The 15,992-nt window shown below is 41.4% G+C and overlaps 2 protein-coding genes across 2 annotated transcripts; both read right to left on the bottom strand.

Annotated features, from left to right (window-relative positions):
* Positions 1–272: 272 nt before the first annotated feature.
* On the bottom strand, positions 273–2,752 carry slc25a5 (solute carrier family 25 member 5). The gene is made up of 4 exons (XM_030396390.1): positions 2,536–2,752; positions 1,017–1,503; positions 788–928; positions 273–688 (listed from the first exon to the last, which is right to left on the bottom strand). The coding sequence occupies exons 1-4, from the start codon at positions 2,644–2,646 to the stop codon at positions 531–533; spliced, it is 897 nt and encodes a 298-aa protein (XP_030252250.1). The 5' UTR covers positions 2,647–2,752; the 3' UTR covers positions 273–530.
* Positions 2,753–4,473: 1,721 nt separating this feature from the next.
* Positions 4,474–12,014, bottom strand: slc25a43 (solute carrier family 25 member 43). Its single transcript, XM_030396389.1, has 5 exons — positions 11,541–12,014; positions 8,618–8,859; positions 8,244–8,416; positions 6,406–6,540; positions 4,474–5,184 (listed from the first exon to the last, which is right to left on the bottom strand). The coding sequence occupies exons 1-5, from the start codon at positions 11,810–11,812 to the stop codon at positions 4,972–4,974; spliced, it is 1,035 nt and encodes a 344-aa protein (XP_030252249.1). The 5' UTR covers positions 11,813–12,014; the 3' UTR covers positions 4,474–4,971.
* Between the last annotated feature and the right edge of the window lie 3,978 nt (positions 12,015–15,992).

The following is a 15,992-nucleotide window of genomic DNA, read 5'->3' on the forward strand; positions in this document are numbered from 1 at the left end:
AATGTTAAACGACACTTGTAAAGCTCCTGACTTCATGTCCATCTATCTGAGTGTGCCTCAGTTGAATTATTGTCAGCAGGTCAACTTTCTCAGCTGATTTTGGCTCGACCCCAATTACAACCTGGGAGACGTCTGCAGCTCTAAGCTTACAGTGGACACAAGAGGCTGCCAGATAGCTTCCTTAAGCAGCGCGACTGGGAACATGAGCTGCCGGGACGCTCTGTAACGTCATCCTTCATAAATAAAATTACATTTCAAAACCAGACAGGAGATTCACTGTAGGTTTGTGTTTTATTTCTCTTTTTCCGGTAAGGTTCCTGTGTTCAGGGAATGACATTCTGGTGAGGGGCAAAACAAATGCAGACAAAGCATGGGCCAAGACAAGAGTGCATAACAGATTCTGCCCGTACAACTAGTACAAAATACTAGTTGGTCCCTATAAATATAGTGTGGCATTTAAGTCCTTCCAAATGTACAAGATATGTTACAATTCAACATCACAACATGAAAAGTGGACATACAAAAACAGCTTAGATGACTTTCTTGAGCTCATCGTACAAGACGAGCACGAAGGCGCCACCCATGCCTCTGAGCACGTTAGACCAGGCTCCCTTGAAGAAGGCCTTGGAGCCCTCGTCACGCACGATCTTCCTCCAGCAGTCAATGGTGCCACTGTACATGATGTCAGCTGAGGGGATAAACAGAATCACAAAAGGAGTCACAACTTTATTCTGCTAACTAAGCAGCAAAACCAGGAAGTTATGCTTTGATGTGTGGTCTTTATTACCTCCTTTGCGTCCAGACTGCATCATCATACGACGACGGACGGTGTCGAAAGGGTAGGAAATAAGACCAGCGACAGCAGTGACGGACTGAGCAATCATCCAGCTGACAAAAATGTGCGTGTTCTTGGGGTCTGGAAGCATGCCTGAAAGAGAAATGTCAATCAAGAAGATTAATTTAACTCTCAAAAGGCGAATGAAATCGACTAAGACTGCCTGTTAATTAAAACTCACCCTTTGCTGTGTCGTAGACACCAAAGTAAGCAGCTCTGTAGATGATGATGCCCTGCACTGAGACGCTGAAGCCCTGGTACAGACCCTTGATGCCATCAGACTTGGAGATCTTCACCAAACAGTCTCCCAGGCCTTTGAACTCACGCCCTGCACCAGCTTTGCCGACATCAGCGGCCAGACGTGTTCTGGCGAAGTCGAGGGGGTAAACGAAACACAGCGATGTGGCTCCGGCAGCACCGCCAGACGCCAGGTTACCCGCAAAGTATCTCCAAAACTGTTTGCGCTTGTCCACGCCGTCAAGGAAAATCTTCTTGTATTTGTCCTTGAAAGCGAAGTTGAGGGCCTGAGTGGGGAAGTATCGGATGACGTTGGCCAGGTTCCCTCTCCAGAACGAGAGGAAGCCCTGCTCTTTGGGGATACGGACGACACAGTCGATGATGCCCTTGTACTGCTTGTCAACTGAGATCTGTTTGCTGGCATGTTGAACCTGTAATTAAAGCAGAGATGAAAACAGGATGAAGGCAGGAGAGCAGATAATCAGAGGCAGTTCAGGGGGGGGGGCAACAGGGGCCAGTGCCCCCGTAACTCTGAGTCTGGACCCCCCTGTGGCCCCCCCGACAGGGAGTCTACATCAATAATACAATGACAGATTTCGTGCAATGACTTTGTTTTGAAGGGAAAGGCAGAAATAAAGTGTCTCAGCAGTTTACTACCCAATCAAAATTGCTGAAATTGTAAACACAGTTTTGTCTGAATGAGGGATTTATCTTTCTTTCCGGGTTGTATGTGCCCCCTAACAAAAAAGCCGGCCCCAACCTGGCCCCCCTATTAAAACTGGTCTAGAACCACCACTGCAGATAATGTTCGACATAACGTCATTCTGAGCATCTACCTTTCACCTGTTAACCTCACCTATGTTTGAGCGGTGAGGACACACACTCATGTGTCTGTGTGAGCCAGAGTACTACTCTGATGGCATCCATTCAACAATCCACAGCTCCTCCTCCTCCTCCTCCTGCTCCTGGTGCTGAGCCCAGGCCCAATGCAGCAGAGGAAAGCCATGTCACAAACCTTGTTCTGACCTTGCCCGTTTGTTGTGAACTCAAACTACAGACCTGTCATGCAAGAGAAGCACTTTTTTAACACCATGGTCACGTCTGCCTTTAATAACACACTTTATTTAAGCTGGGCTGAGACTGCAGCCGGCTGGCCTCTCTATTACGTAACAAGTCTGATGCGTCTCGATTATGCTCATTCATGTGAGCCTGCAGCAAATCTCTTACAGAGCTGATTCACCATGTTTGGACTCCTGTTTCCACTCACAACAATGCAGCATCTTTACATTCTCCTCTTCTATCGCGATATCTTGTTAAAGTCACACTCCATCACTTGGAAACTTCTAGAAACATCTGCAACAACTCAACTGAACAACTCCAGTTTGTGTCGCAGATAAAAGAACTGGCATCTTATTGCCGGCTGTAACTGATAAAGTGTGATAGGAAATGAAGTCCACACTCACCTGGAGGAGAAGCTTGACTCTCTCGATGGGAGCTACGGCGGTTTTGGAGATGGCAGCGGCGATACCACCTGCCAAGAAGTCCTTTGCGAAGGAAATAGCTGTTTCACTCATCTTCGGATGCTGTCAGCTGCCGTCCCGCTCACTTCAGTCGGTGGGGTTCGCCTGTGGAGTTGAAATGGCCGACTCCAATCGAAAGGAGAGGGGATTTAAGAAGTCTGTGCGCGAGAAAACCCGTGAACTTCAACTCCATCGCCTCATTGGTTGGCTGCGGGAGTAGTGGGCGGGGCTAACCGGTGTCCGGAGGCTGATTCGATGCTCTCCCTCGTCACTCATGGCAACGCCGACCGTCAACACTCCAACAAGAAGAAAAGTTGCTAAATAAGTTGTTTAGTGGTTCTGATTGAATCACATCTCAACAGAACTCGTTGTTAACTGTTGTGTTGGACATCTTGGACCGGGTTTCTCTCAAGGTCGTGTCAAATGTCACCTGTGAAGCAGCTGTGGCTCAAAGGCTATGGTGGGTAAAGGTCAACCCATCTGTTGATGTCCTTTGGCAGTCAGATAGTTTACCACAGTATGGAGAAGTACATGATTGAATCAGCTGACTGGGTCCATGCAACCTCTGTGTCAGCAAACTCATCAAACCAAATATTAAGTCAACCTGAGGCAAGAATATTAATTGGTAATGAGTCACACTTTTAGTAGACATTACCTTGTATTATTACGACAAGGCAAAGAGGAGTCATTCACTAAATTCAATGTCAGAAGTGAAGAGATATAACACTTGTTGTCCTTTGAGGAGGTAGTTTTCTCCCTGAGGCAGTGGTGCACTCCAGCTGTCTGAGGGTCAGGGCCGGAGAAAACTAAAAGGGGCACCAGCTGCATGCAGTGGTGCACCAGGACCAAATAAATCTTTCATTATGTGATTCAGATTCAAAATGTAACTAGGCTACTGTAACTTTGTAGTTAAAGTTAACAGAAAACGACTAACTTTTTAACTACTTAGGCTGGAGATATACTGGCTTTCAAAGTACATGTTTGCATAGTAACCAGCCATGTCTTGGAAGTACTTGTACTTGTGCATAAATGGGGCTTTTTCTGTACACATGTGCTGGCTTTGCTTGACTCGGTGTGACTGCTTAAGTCAGCCCAGGGATGAGGGTGGCAGGGATTTGCATTTAGATTCGAACGGGGCTAACCACTTGAAGGTGGGTCTCGAGCTTTTGATGTGCTTCTTTTGACAAGTGTTCAAAGGACCAGCTGTAAATACTCTTCCTACTCGGAATATAATATAATATAATATAATATGATAATAATTATCAAAGGAACACCGCTGACAAAGCTCAGCTAATTTGGTGATAAACACGTGTCATCTCCTTTCAATTCTTCACAATAAAAGTTTCCTTAGCTATTTTAAAAGCTTTTATTATGAAGCACCAAAACAGGAAATGTGGGATTTTCACCTCCAGTAACTTAGTGCCCGCCTGCTGTGGCACCACTCCAGACATGGGCCAGTTTGGGAAAAACTTGGCATGCTTTAACTGATAATGGAAACAAGTCAGCCCAGTTTGGTCTGACACAGTGCGAGCTAAAGGGCTAATGGGAAAACTCCAAGACCAGCCCATGTACCACATGGATGATCCCACCAGATGGCACACTAGGGAGCTCAAACCATATAGAACTACATGTACATTATGTGGATTATTTTGTGAAAACTGGCTGCAGTCGACCAGTGATTGAAAAAATGTCTCAGCCAGCATGACTGGTGGACAAAAATCACAATGGGCACCGTCTCCACATCATTTTCCAACATGTTCAACCATTTAAAGAATCAACAGTCTTAACCTGGTAATGATGAGAATGGGTCTATTAGCTTACCTTAAAAAAAAAAAACTGCTCACTGCTGTCAGATTAATCAAGACAATATATACAACAGAACACGTGTCAGTGAAATTTTAATGACATAAGCACATTCCTTGCATCACAATGTTAGCACCTGTACATGATTGCGATAAACCTAATCGAACTTATGAAACATCAAAAATACAATCTATCATACAACTGGAGTAAAAGAGCCTTTCAGCCAACGTGAATTAACTGTGGCGCTATCTGTCATAAGCCTTAAAATAAATAGTTAACGCTCAAAGGCACATGATATTTGGTTAAAAACTGACATGAAAAGAAGTTATGGATGAGTGAACCCTTCATAAACAATTAATACTGTACAGTATTCTGAAAGAGGTAGTCCTTTACTGACGGGACATAATGTAAATATAAGTTTATACCTGATATCAAGACATGGAAACCGGAAACACAATGTTATGTAAACATTACAGACACAAGCCTCCGAAGTATTTCAGTCCAACAAATATCTCGTTTTGCTGTTCAAGTGAGGGTCAGCAGTCAATATTTGTCCTCAAGACATCATGTGCACTGTCACCACTGGTTTCCAAAAGAGGTCTCCCCTGAACCAAAGTTCCTGTTCTTCAAGTATCGCTTCACCTCTTGCAGCTCGTTCGGCCCGAGGCTCTGGTCGACCCCCGGTGCAAGTTTGTAGCTCAGGGGTGAGATGATGTACCCGTTGCGGTAAAGGCAAACCTGCTTACACATCTCGAAGCAGGTGAAAAGAAGGCCGAAATAGGGAACAATCTGTGAAGGAAGACAGGAGATGGAGATGAGTGCAGGGCTCCAGACAAACTCATTGCACTGGTTGCACTGGTGCGACTAACTTTTTCATTTAGGGGCACCAGCACAATAATATATCTAAAGTACATTTCTTTGCAGGAACAAAGCTGCAAATACATGTTTTTCTTCATGTGTTTCTACGTCGCAGCACTCGCAACAAGAAATGGTGATAACCTCAGTTGTTTAAAAGATTAACTGATGCTCAATAAAAAGATTTGGAAAAAAAAAAATAAAGATTAACTGATGGCGTACCAGTGCCATCCATCAATTTTTTTAGTTACACTTGACAGATTTTTGGCTTTAATTGCACCCTGGAGCCCATAATAATATTTCATTGTGATGTCTCAATTATGGAATTAAAAAGCCCACAGATGCACTGGTGCATCCAGAGTTTTAATTTAAGTTAATAATTTTTTTCTTCCTGTATTTTTATATCAGGGTATATGAGTTAAAGGGTAACTCCACTGATTTTTAACATTAAAGTGCGTTTAGAGATCTTGGTAAAAAAGTAGTATAATGTCATCTGAGAAATTGCCTCCAGTGATGTCACTCGGTGGCTGAGTTGCATTGTGGGTAATGTAGCTTCCAGACTTTGAAAATGAAGAACAATGAGTGTATATCTGTGGCTCTGTTGTATCAACATAGACCTTTTTTTAAAAAACATTAACCCACAATGCAATCACTGAGTGACATCACCGGAGGCAATCAGATTGCATGCAGCTTCCTCTGAAGCCACGAAAGTCTTTATACTTCCTTTTTCAGATATGCAGTTGGACTCCCCAAGATCTCTAAACGCACTTTAATGCTTGAAATTGAATGTTACTACAACTTTCTAAATTGCTTTATTGTAATTCGGCTCCTCATTATATTTGTAGACCAAATGTACAACTATCATGACGTCTGCAGCTGAAACAGGAGAGTGGAGCATGCTGTTCCAGAGACAGACTTTGCTCACCTTGTTCGTGTTATTCATGCTATGAATTACGCACAGAACATTGCTTTCCATTCCCCACCCACGTCCTCACTCTCCCTTTCGAGTAGGCCATGGGTTACATTTCTGTCACTCATGTTCCCAAGCACGTGAGCTTATTTGTGACAGCAGTAGACCAGCCCTCTATCTGTATGATTGATAGAGAGTACAAGTTTATGAGTTGTGACAAATGGATATATCAGTGAAAGTCATACCTTTATTGTGTTGGCTGCAAGGCCGCTCCACAGTGAGAGGACGCCCTTGTTTCTCACAACTTGTCTGAAACAGTCTATCGTTCCACTGAAATGGACGTCTACTCCACCAAAATGGGGAAGACGGGCACTCTGCGCCTGAGGAGGGATTGAAAGTGAAAAAGAACGACAGTGAATCAGCAAAATGTCTGATTGTGTCTATACATGAATAAACAGAAAGGTCAAACAACACAGGACGGCAATTTTGAGGAAGTGTTTTGCTTATAAGACACAGTGAAGAGAAGGTGACACTGCTGCTCCATTCCGTGATCAGCAGGGCTGTTATTATCTCCGATGCGTGTCAGAGCTACTGATTTAATCAACTTCTGTTATAGAAATGAAACTGCACATTTCGGTAAAAAGGTACAATAAGCAGCACCATTACAAAAATAAGCATATACACACAACAAGTGACCGAATAAGTGCAATAGAGGAAAACAGTGTCATATAATGATGTTAGTTAACTGCATAATAAAACTCATGAGGCTTGTCCTGTATTAGACATTAACATTGTGTCCCGACAACTCTACAGGCTGACAGTCATGTGACGGAGGAAAAGTATCTTTAGAAGTTTCAAGGCTCCCAAAGGAACACACAGCCATGAAGGTGTTAGACTATTCAAACAGCTTCATTTGTAGAGGAAACATTAAACTAAGCATTGAGTTAAACAATACTTAACTTAAATCATTACCCTGAGCTTCTGCAAACATCCTCACCTGTTTTACGGTCATCCATTCTCTGCCTGACTTTGAATGTTTAACTCTGAAGCACAGAAATGAGCTGAGTCCCTAAATTAAATTACGGTATTATGTAACACAGCTCCTCATCGTGAGGTGACATGGCTGTGGACATACACATAACTCTCCGCTCTCCTACTGTCTGATAGTTACTGACTATCTTTAGAGAACTTATCTATAGCTTCTGCAGACCAGGGACACATTCACATTCCCAGCTGCTGTCGAATCTTGTGGTAGCTAATAATAGGATGATAAAACCGGATGTAGTATCCTGTCCTTAGCAGTCCCATTGTTACCCCGAGTGTCCTCAGACGTCATTTAAGGTGAACGTGGTGCAGACTAGTATGTTTCCCTGTATCCTGACCTTATAAATACAGATGACATGGAGGTCAATGAGATAAACATAGGACTGAGAATTTTTTAGATTTCAGAATTTAACCTGTCAATGTTCCCAAACGCTGAGAGACCAAGTAATGTAGGTATACTTCTACTGCCCTCTAATGGACTAAAGGTGGTAAAACAATGAGCAGACAGAACCTCCTACACTGTCAACGTGCTTTGTTAAGTTATTTTGATGTATTTCTGGTAAAATATCTACTAATAATATATAATAGATACGGTAAATGAATCATACTTTCTTCAGTTTTATCCTTATTTGGGTTGCAGCTATATATCGTTTACACAGTACGAAAATTGTAAGTAACAATACAGTACACATTTGCTTGTCTACATATTGAATTTATTAGTAATTAAATACTAATATTTCAAGTTTATATAAAGGTTTGTGTCTGTTAGAACACAGAAGGTTTTCTGGTTGAACAAAATCTTCAATATAATTTAAAAAATACTGTTTTCTCCCCGTTTAGGATCATTGATGCTGATAATAATAATAATTCTAATAATTGTGTAAATACTTAAAATTGTTATTCCACTGTAAAAATCTCATGCAACCCTTATCCATAAAACAACATGGATTGAACATATGTATCAATACATTTCCATGCCCCTTTTTTGGTGTCACTTCTCCATGAAACTACATGCAGAAGTCTTCTTGTGGGAAATTACCTGCATCTTCCGCTTTACAGTTTCAAAAGGGTAGGAGAGGGTTTGGGCCACTCCCGCTGCCAAACAGCCATTAATGAAGTTCTGGAGGGGAGTGAAGCGAAAAGGAGGCTCCTGCCAAATCTTGTCCAGGTTCATGTGAACCACATAGAACCCGACAGAAAAGGGGAAAGCACCTGTGGACAAATGAAGGGAACGTTAAAGCCAAATCTATCGTTGATGAAGTGTGTAAGACCCTCTATTTCTTTGAATCAGCTCATATCAATACAAATCCACAGTAAAATAAAGAGAGCAGAGCCATTATAGCGGAACTAATATCTTGTATCTTAAGACGGCCCGTAGCAAATGAAGTAATTTGCATGCATAAGTGAACACACCCAATAAAGTGAGAGAGAAGCCCCTGTAGAGGGCGAGCAGCCCTTCGCTCCCGTAGATCTTTGACAGTGTGTGAACGACACCGATGTACGTGGGCTGTCTGCAGTTCTGGACGATGAGCCTTGTTTCTGCCACCTCCAGAGGGTACGTGACCAATGCAGCAGCAACGCCAGCAAGTCCACCAGCCAGAATGGCTCTCCACTGAGAGATGAAGCCCAGTTCATCCATGTGAAGGTGGACTATCCTGGACACAGAGGAGGGCAAAATTAATAAGCAGAATGTCTCTCTTTGTGGAGTCAATTAATCGACAAATTTGTAAGTCAAGTGACAGAAAATCAATCAATTAAACAATCTTTAATGGTAGGGATTTGGGGCTTAATACTACTTGATATCAAAAGAATTTGGACAGGAACAATAAATCATCATTCCTTAATCTATTGATGATGTGTGATTGGTTAGATTGGTCAAAGACATGTCAAATATCGCAAAACGATGACACAATGACATAATTATTTGAATAACTTATTCTATCTCACGAGCAGTCCAAAAACAAAAATGATCTGATTCAAAGATATAAAACAGAAAAAGGAGCTAATCCCAACATGTTGAGGAAGACCTTTTTATTTTTCCCTCACTATTAAACAACTTAAATGCTTAATTAATCATCAACACTGTTGACAATTGATTTCCTGTCTATTAACTGATTAATGATTTCAGCCCTAAACTGAATATCTTTTTTGGAATTGGAATTGATTAGACTGAACAAGACAATTTTAGATTTCACTTTGGGATCAGGAAGATTGTGGTGATGATTTATTACCATTTCAACTCATTTTATAGTCTATGATTAATCAGTTATTCAAAAAAATGTATTCATCACCAACAAACACATTAGCTGATTGTTAAAAATAATCGTTAGCTGTAATCCTACTTTAAGATAAGCACGTTATGGTGCTGTTGCCCTCATAGTGTTTGTGTTTTCCTTTTGGTGTTTTGTTGTTTTATATATGCAAATTCATAAACATTAACTCTATCAAAACATTTTTAAAGGTCAGGTTTCAGTCACTTTCAACTAAAAGAGCACATTAATAACTCAGGTCACGTGTGTGTGTGAAAAGAGGAAGTGCTTTCTTTTCCTGGAACACGGTGTACATTAAAGGACAGATGTCTGCAGATCCTGGATCCTGCAGTGTTTACACACACACACACACACACACACACACACGTGTCCTGAGTCATGACAGTGAGATTGAACCTACTGACTGCAGCAGCTTTACAACAGACAGTAAATAACAGCCCCTGGATTACTGCTGTCAGGTGAGGCTCCTTGCTGCCCTGTGTGTTTATGTATGGGGTCATTCCTCAAGACAGTTTGTCCTGCAGTAACCCAGCAGGATGTATGCAGGGATGTGTTTGCCCTGAGTTCAGCCTCGCAGGAAACACCTCATCTCCTGATGAGTGCAAATGTCGTCCTACTGTTAAACCCCAGTATTCAACCATATATAACCAAAAATCATACACATGTATATGTTTGGCCTTCAACTAACATTAATTTTCATTGTTAATTCATTTTTCATTACTTTTTCATTTAGAACTGAACAATTACTTCACTTAATGACTGGTCAATCAATAGAAAGATATTTCACCAACTATTGATTGTTGTTTAATCATGAATGCCATGAACAAGCAGCTATGATTTGCTACTTTCCATTGACTTTTAATGAAGGTAGTTAAAGGACAATCTTTGGGTTTGGACTATAATGCAAGACATCTGAATAGATGACGTCATCTCAGGGTACAGGAAACTGTGATGGACATTAGTCTTGCCATTTTACCTGTTGTAAAAATTGTAAAGATGCAAGATGTAAGATTTTTTTGTGTAAAAACATTCAAAAAATAGCTAAAACAGAATATGAAGAAATAACAGTGTTGATGTTATGTCAAAGACATCAGAGACATTTAATGACGTTAGCATGCTAACCAGCCAGTCCTGGCCCATTCTACAAGGTAGTCTGATAGAATAGCTCATGCCCGACCTCCCTCTCGAGCCTCTCTAATACACAGAGTCAGGAACCAGATAATATGTCCACTAGCTAGACGGCTAGCGGCGGCTTCAGGTTACAGTCATTAGCGCTTATTCTAGTGAAATGCTACCCCCTTTTTTTGGAGTATGAACAATTATTACATATTGGACCTTTAAGTTAATAACCTAAAATCAGAAATATACGTAGCATTTAATTAATTTTGATAACTGAATGAACACGGTACCCAGGACACTGTTTGAAGCTACAAATGTAGCTACTTAGAAGGGTCCTGCTCATATAAACAAGGTAAAACAGTATGAAATTGTGTTGTGCTTGCAGTTTACAACACAGAATGAATGTCCAATGACAATAATCTATTTTAAATTATTATCAGTGATTCATTTTATCTTGACTGATTAACCCTTTCAGCTCTTGATCACATTGTTGACTAGTCTCTCTGAACACATGACCTGTGAGACATCACTCAGGGCAGCACCTCCCCACACACGTCACACATCGACTGAGCCAAATCCAGCCTTCTGATTGGCTGAAAATGGGAGGTGCGCTTCGTACGTTAAAACAGGAAGTACATCTTTAGCTGAAGTAAACAGACGACTTAAACTAATACTTTCTGTTGATTTACGCTGTCAAACAATAAAAAGTCAACATGATAATCACGTCTCCTCCCAAAGAAGCTCATACGTGTCACCTTGTCTACTCTTTTTACAATTCTAAACACGCTAACTTGCCAAATACAAGTCAGCTGACCGAGTTGGCTAACAAGCTAATTCAATCAAACTAGCATAAACACCGAGCAAACACAACATGTAAAGAAGCACGGGAGAGGTTTTAAAGTCAGTATAAAACAATAAAGTCCACATTCAGATGAAGCTTTACTCACTTTTTGTATGTTGTGAGGTGAACTGCTGTGTAAGGGAACAACCGCAGACAAGAAGTTAGATTTCCTTTCCAAAATGCCCGAAGTCCCTCATTCTGGTAGACGAGGAGGAAACTTTGCCAGAAGCCTCTCTTGGAGTGAAAAGTTCCCACCTGACTCTTAATTTTAACCACCTCCAGAGGCGACGTGACGGTTTTGCTGAAAAATCCTGCGAAACCGACACACATGAAGCTCTGAGACCTCGTCAGCCTGTCGTCCTTTTTCACTGAGGCCATCACTGTTCGGCCTTTGCTCCGAACCGTCCGCTTCCTCCTGAGACGAGCTGTGTTTTCTTCGAGGACTGGATTTGTTTACGCAGGTTAGACATCTAAATATAGATGCCGAGGAGGTGTCAGTCTCCTGTGCTGTGCTGTGCTGTGCTGTCCAGCGGTGTTATGTGACAAAGCTGGAGGTGAGCTGGACTGACTGCTCAGGGGGACTAGGTGGCGCTGTTTGACCTGATTAAAGCTCAGAGACACATTTAAATCCATCATAACACAGTACAGTACAAGTGTTGTCTTTGAGCAAGCACACATGTGTTGTCACACTGATCAACAGTGCTGGAGAAAAGATTCACACCTATATTCAAGAAAAGTAGCAGCACTGTTTATTTTAGAAACACAGAAGTCAAAATACTCTTCAAAGTAAATAGCAACTTTAGCTATTAATAAGTGCAGGTGACATAAAAATGGAAGTGGTCAGGTAAAGTACAATAGCCTCAAATTGTTGCTGCTGCTTATACCTGCTACCTATAAGCTAACTGCTTATAAATGAATCCACATAAAACATAAACACACGAGAACCTGATGTTTGAATGTGCATGACAACTTTAAAAATTTTAAACCATATTTATCAGTATTTCTTCTGCACAAATAGTCACAATTAACTCAGGTAAATGTTATTTTTGAAAATGTTTGCATTCATTTGTTTTTAACCAGACACATATTTGACCTTTAGTGTAAAGAGCCAGACTCACAGTGTAGTCAAGTGGATCATTAGGTCAGACACTGAAGACACTATATAGCAATTTTCCATTTTGTGAAACCATTCTTTATTTTTAACGCAATTTAAAGAAAACATGTCACTTTTTTTTACTTTAATATGGTCATAAATCAGATGACTGATATGCAGTTGTTACACCAGAGAAATAAAAACCACAGAGAAATTTCTTAATTTGCAGGTCAGCCATAACTGCATCAATCTATTTGCATTTTGGATTCACAGATAACAGAAGAGGAAGTAAAACTTGTGGTCAAAGCTGTCATGCGTTTATCTTTTTTTGTCACTGACATTACTTCCTGTAAATAAGAATCAGTAAAGTAGATGGAAAAACAGCTTCATGTTTTGCAGCTGAACACTAGAGGGACTTCTTGGAGACCACTTTTCTGAGAGCCAAGATTTTTAGGGAGAGGTGGAATCACTTTGTCCCAACAGGTGGCGCAATACTCCAACTTTTCATTCATCTTCATGGCAACTGGGGGGTGAACTAACAATCAGTTGATCCTGATCAAATAGAGATAGGACTTTTGACCTTAAACTGCTCAATTTAAGTTACAAAAGTATGTTTGAGGTTACTGTAAATATCAGTTACAATTAAAAGCCCATTTTTTCTCCTATATTTTCATGCGTTTATATATTTTTCATGGTCCTTTGAGAGAAAGTATCTGTCCCTCATACACATTTGCATGACATGACTTTGTACTCCTTTAATGAACCTTGTGTTCAGTGATGCTCTGAGTGAAGAGAGGTTTTAGAGGTTTGGTTCAAAACAAACGATAATGTGATATCCACTTTTCCCCCCTTTGTTTTTGTTTCATCTCTTTCAGTGACATTATAATAATTTAATAATTTGATTTCTTTTCATAGAGTTCATCAGTTCTAATTCACTGTATCTCTGTGTTCATCAGGAGGGATTTGTTGTCGCTGTCTTGTTTCAGCACCGCGTTTGTTTTTCTCCTTGGAGCGCCTCCCTTCCCTGCCGAGCTGACGACCCCAGATGCATGCGAGGGAGCCCGTGATCTGTCTGCGGCTGGACCGCTTGGCTCCTTCCACAAGAGGTTTGTGGAATAACAGAGGCAAACCAGAGGGAAAAAATGACAGCCGGATCACGAGAGGTGCTCCGGCTGCGTGCTCTTAAAAAACTCAGAGGTGAAAGCACATGTAGATGCAGTGGAGGATGAAACTGGATGTTACTTATTAATGTGCAGCTTCTGGAGTGAGAGGTCAGCTCAGCTACTCAGGCAACCAGGCTGCTATTTTAAAGTTCAGGGATACTTGAATCGTGTAACTATCAATAGTCGATAGGTTGGGTAAGAGGAGCTCCAGTAATTTACTGTAAAAACTCAAGTGCTCAAGTCAGTTCTTTTGCTCCCTGCAGCAACAAAAAAGTCCACTTTCTTTGATGTCACTGTCATATGTATGTGGTTTGAAATGCACGAGATACTGTGGCATCTCTCTTTAAAGATAAGCGGTGTGATGCTGTATCTTATCAATTAATGCTCCAGCAGTCACTGCCACCCTGTCTCCTCCGTGTCCTTCCTCTTGCCCTCACACTGCCTCTACCCACCAGTGTTTGTATAGAATACACATAGAGCACTGCCCTCTTCCTTTATGTATGTCCCCCTCCTGAATGAGCACTTCCTCCACGCAGCAGAGCAGTGCGGGAGCAGCCCTGCGTGCCTTTGTGTCTCCGGGACCGGCACGTAGCAGTAGGTGTAGGCTGGCTGAGGCATTGTCATTCTCTGGATGTCATGCGCAAGTCAACCCTTGATCTCCCACTTTGAAGTGCATCGCCGGAGGACCCGAGAGAGCACAAGCGAGTCAGCAGAGGGCGCCCCACAACCAGGGGCCCGGGCCGCTGTCATCCCCTCACAGACTGCTGCAATAAAATTCTCACCTCATTATCTGAGACAGTCACATCACAGGCCTGTGTTGGGCCGGGGAGGGGAAAGGGAAGAAAGGGGGTGGAGGTTGAGGGTGGAGTTGGGGGGTGGGCGACACCAAAGTCTGTCTGTATGTGAGTGTGTCTTCTTAAAGGATGGGGGGGGGTGCACTGGTGAGAAAAATCAGGCATGAGTACATTTCACTGTGGCACCACGTTCACACCTCCGCCGACCAGGCTCAGGCCAAACTGCCCGGCTCACTTCACAGGAACCAGAGACTTGTTATGCATAGGAGGCTAATTCTGAATTAATGGTTTCTGTGATGGGTTAAACTGTGAAAGGTTGTCAGGGTTTGTTAGGAATAGTAAATGCAATTTTGCACCTCATTACTGAAAACAGTCTGTATTACAACACACACTGCAAGTACTGTTATCTCCGTCCTGCAGACCGGTAAATGTGCTCAGACACAGAGTAATACATGTAAAATCTGCCGTGAATGCGCAGAGTCATAGGGTGAATTTGTGTCATGATGCATCCATAAATTGTTGGATTTATTTAACCCTATGTGCAGTGACATTTTTAATTCGAAACCAAAAATACCCTCTGTGACTGTGTGTAGGCACGGGATGATATGAACATGTCGTGTCGTGATTATCTTTTGCAGTTCAAAATTTTACCCCAATAATCATTGTGATATACCCAAAACTTTAAAGGGCCACCATGTTGTTTTGGACAAGTAATTCAAACTCAGGATAGTAATATTTGCAACATGAATTAGGTAACAATATTTATTTTTTCCACAACTGATTTAACAACACTGCCTGAACCTGGAAAGGTGGCAGGGTCCGCCAAATATAAACAAAGTGTAACAGTATGAAATTGTGTTGTCCTTGAAGGTCAGTTTGTTTAATCAGTTTATTCGGTAATGAAAGTGAAGAGAGTCTGTTTATTTAGTTTGTTCTCTCTCTACCGATTAAAACTTCTTACCGAAGATTACATGCTGCACCTTTAAAATAAAAATAAAAAATGTATAAAACGTACTGTCATCACTTGAACGCTACAATTGTGAGGAAACAAACATTTTTTAGCATCACAGATAGGATAAAAATCTTTTTTGTGAAAAACAATCAGAGAATTTTGAGTAAGTCATCATACATCATCAGGTCTTCCTGCTCAAATGACGAGTGAATAAATGCCGTGATGTAACCTCATTTTTGAATCCCTATCATTTAAACACATCTGATTGAACTTGTCTTGTTGGGGATGCAATATGCAAGTCATGCCATGCAATTTGAAATAAATTATGAAACCCAACAGGGCTGTACATCAGTGGGTTAGACGGGAAATTCAAGTTTATCTAAATAAACAATTAGTCTGGAATGAAAATTCCCCAACTTATTGTGAGGCTTAAAAAAAAGAAATGTATTTAACTGTGAAAATCAGTGGTTTTTAAAGATAATTTAATTTGGAATTTGTGCAAAAGTGTCACATTGTCGTGCCTAATTTTTTATTTTTTTTATTTTTTTTGCTGTGT

The sequence above is a fragment of the Sparus aurata genome, chromosome 18 (genome assembly GCF_900880675.1).
Source record: "Sparus aurata chromosome 18, fSpaAur1.1, whole genome shotgun sequence".
Classification (NCBI taxonomy): domain Eukaryota; kingdom Metazoa; phylum Chordata; class Actinopteri; order Spariformes; family Sparidae; genus Sparus; species Sparus aurata.

Coding starts and splice junctions, on each gene's coding strand:
- slc25a43 (XM_030396389.1), bottom strand. CDS start 11,812: ATGGCCTCAGTGAAAAAGGACGACAGGCTGACGAGGTCTCAGAGCTTC. Junction 8,860..11,540: donor CACCTCACAACATACAAAAA/GTGAGTAAAGCT, acceptor CTCTGTGTCCAG/GATAGTCCACCTTCACATGG. Junction 6,541..8,243: donor CTGTAAAGCGGAAGATGCAG/GTAATTTCCCAC, acceptor ATCCCTCCTCAG/GCGCAGAGTGCCCGTCTTCC.
- slc25a5 (XM_030396390.1), bottom strand. CDS start 2,646: ATGAGTGAAACAGCTATTTCCTTCGCAAAGGACTTCTTGGCAGGTGGT. Junction 1,504..2,535: donor GAGTCAAGCTTCTCCTCCAG/GTGAGTGTGGAC, acceptor CTTTAATTACAG/GTTCAACATGCCAGCAAACA. Junction 929..1,016: donor TGTCTACGACACAGCAAAGG/GTGAGTTTTAAT, acceptor TTTCTCTTTCAG/GCATGCTTCCAGACCCCAAG.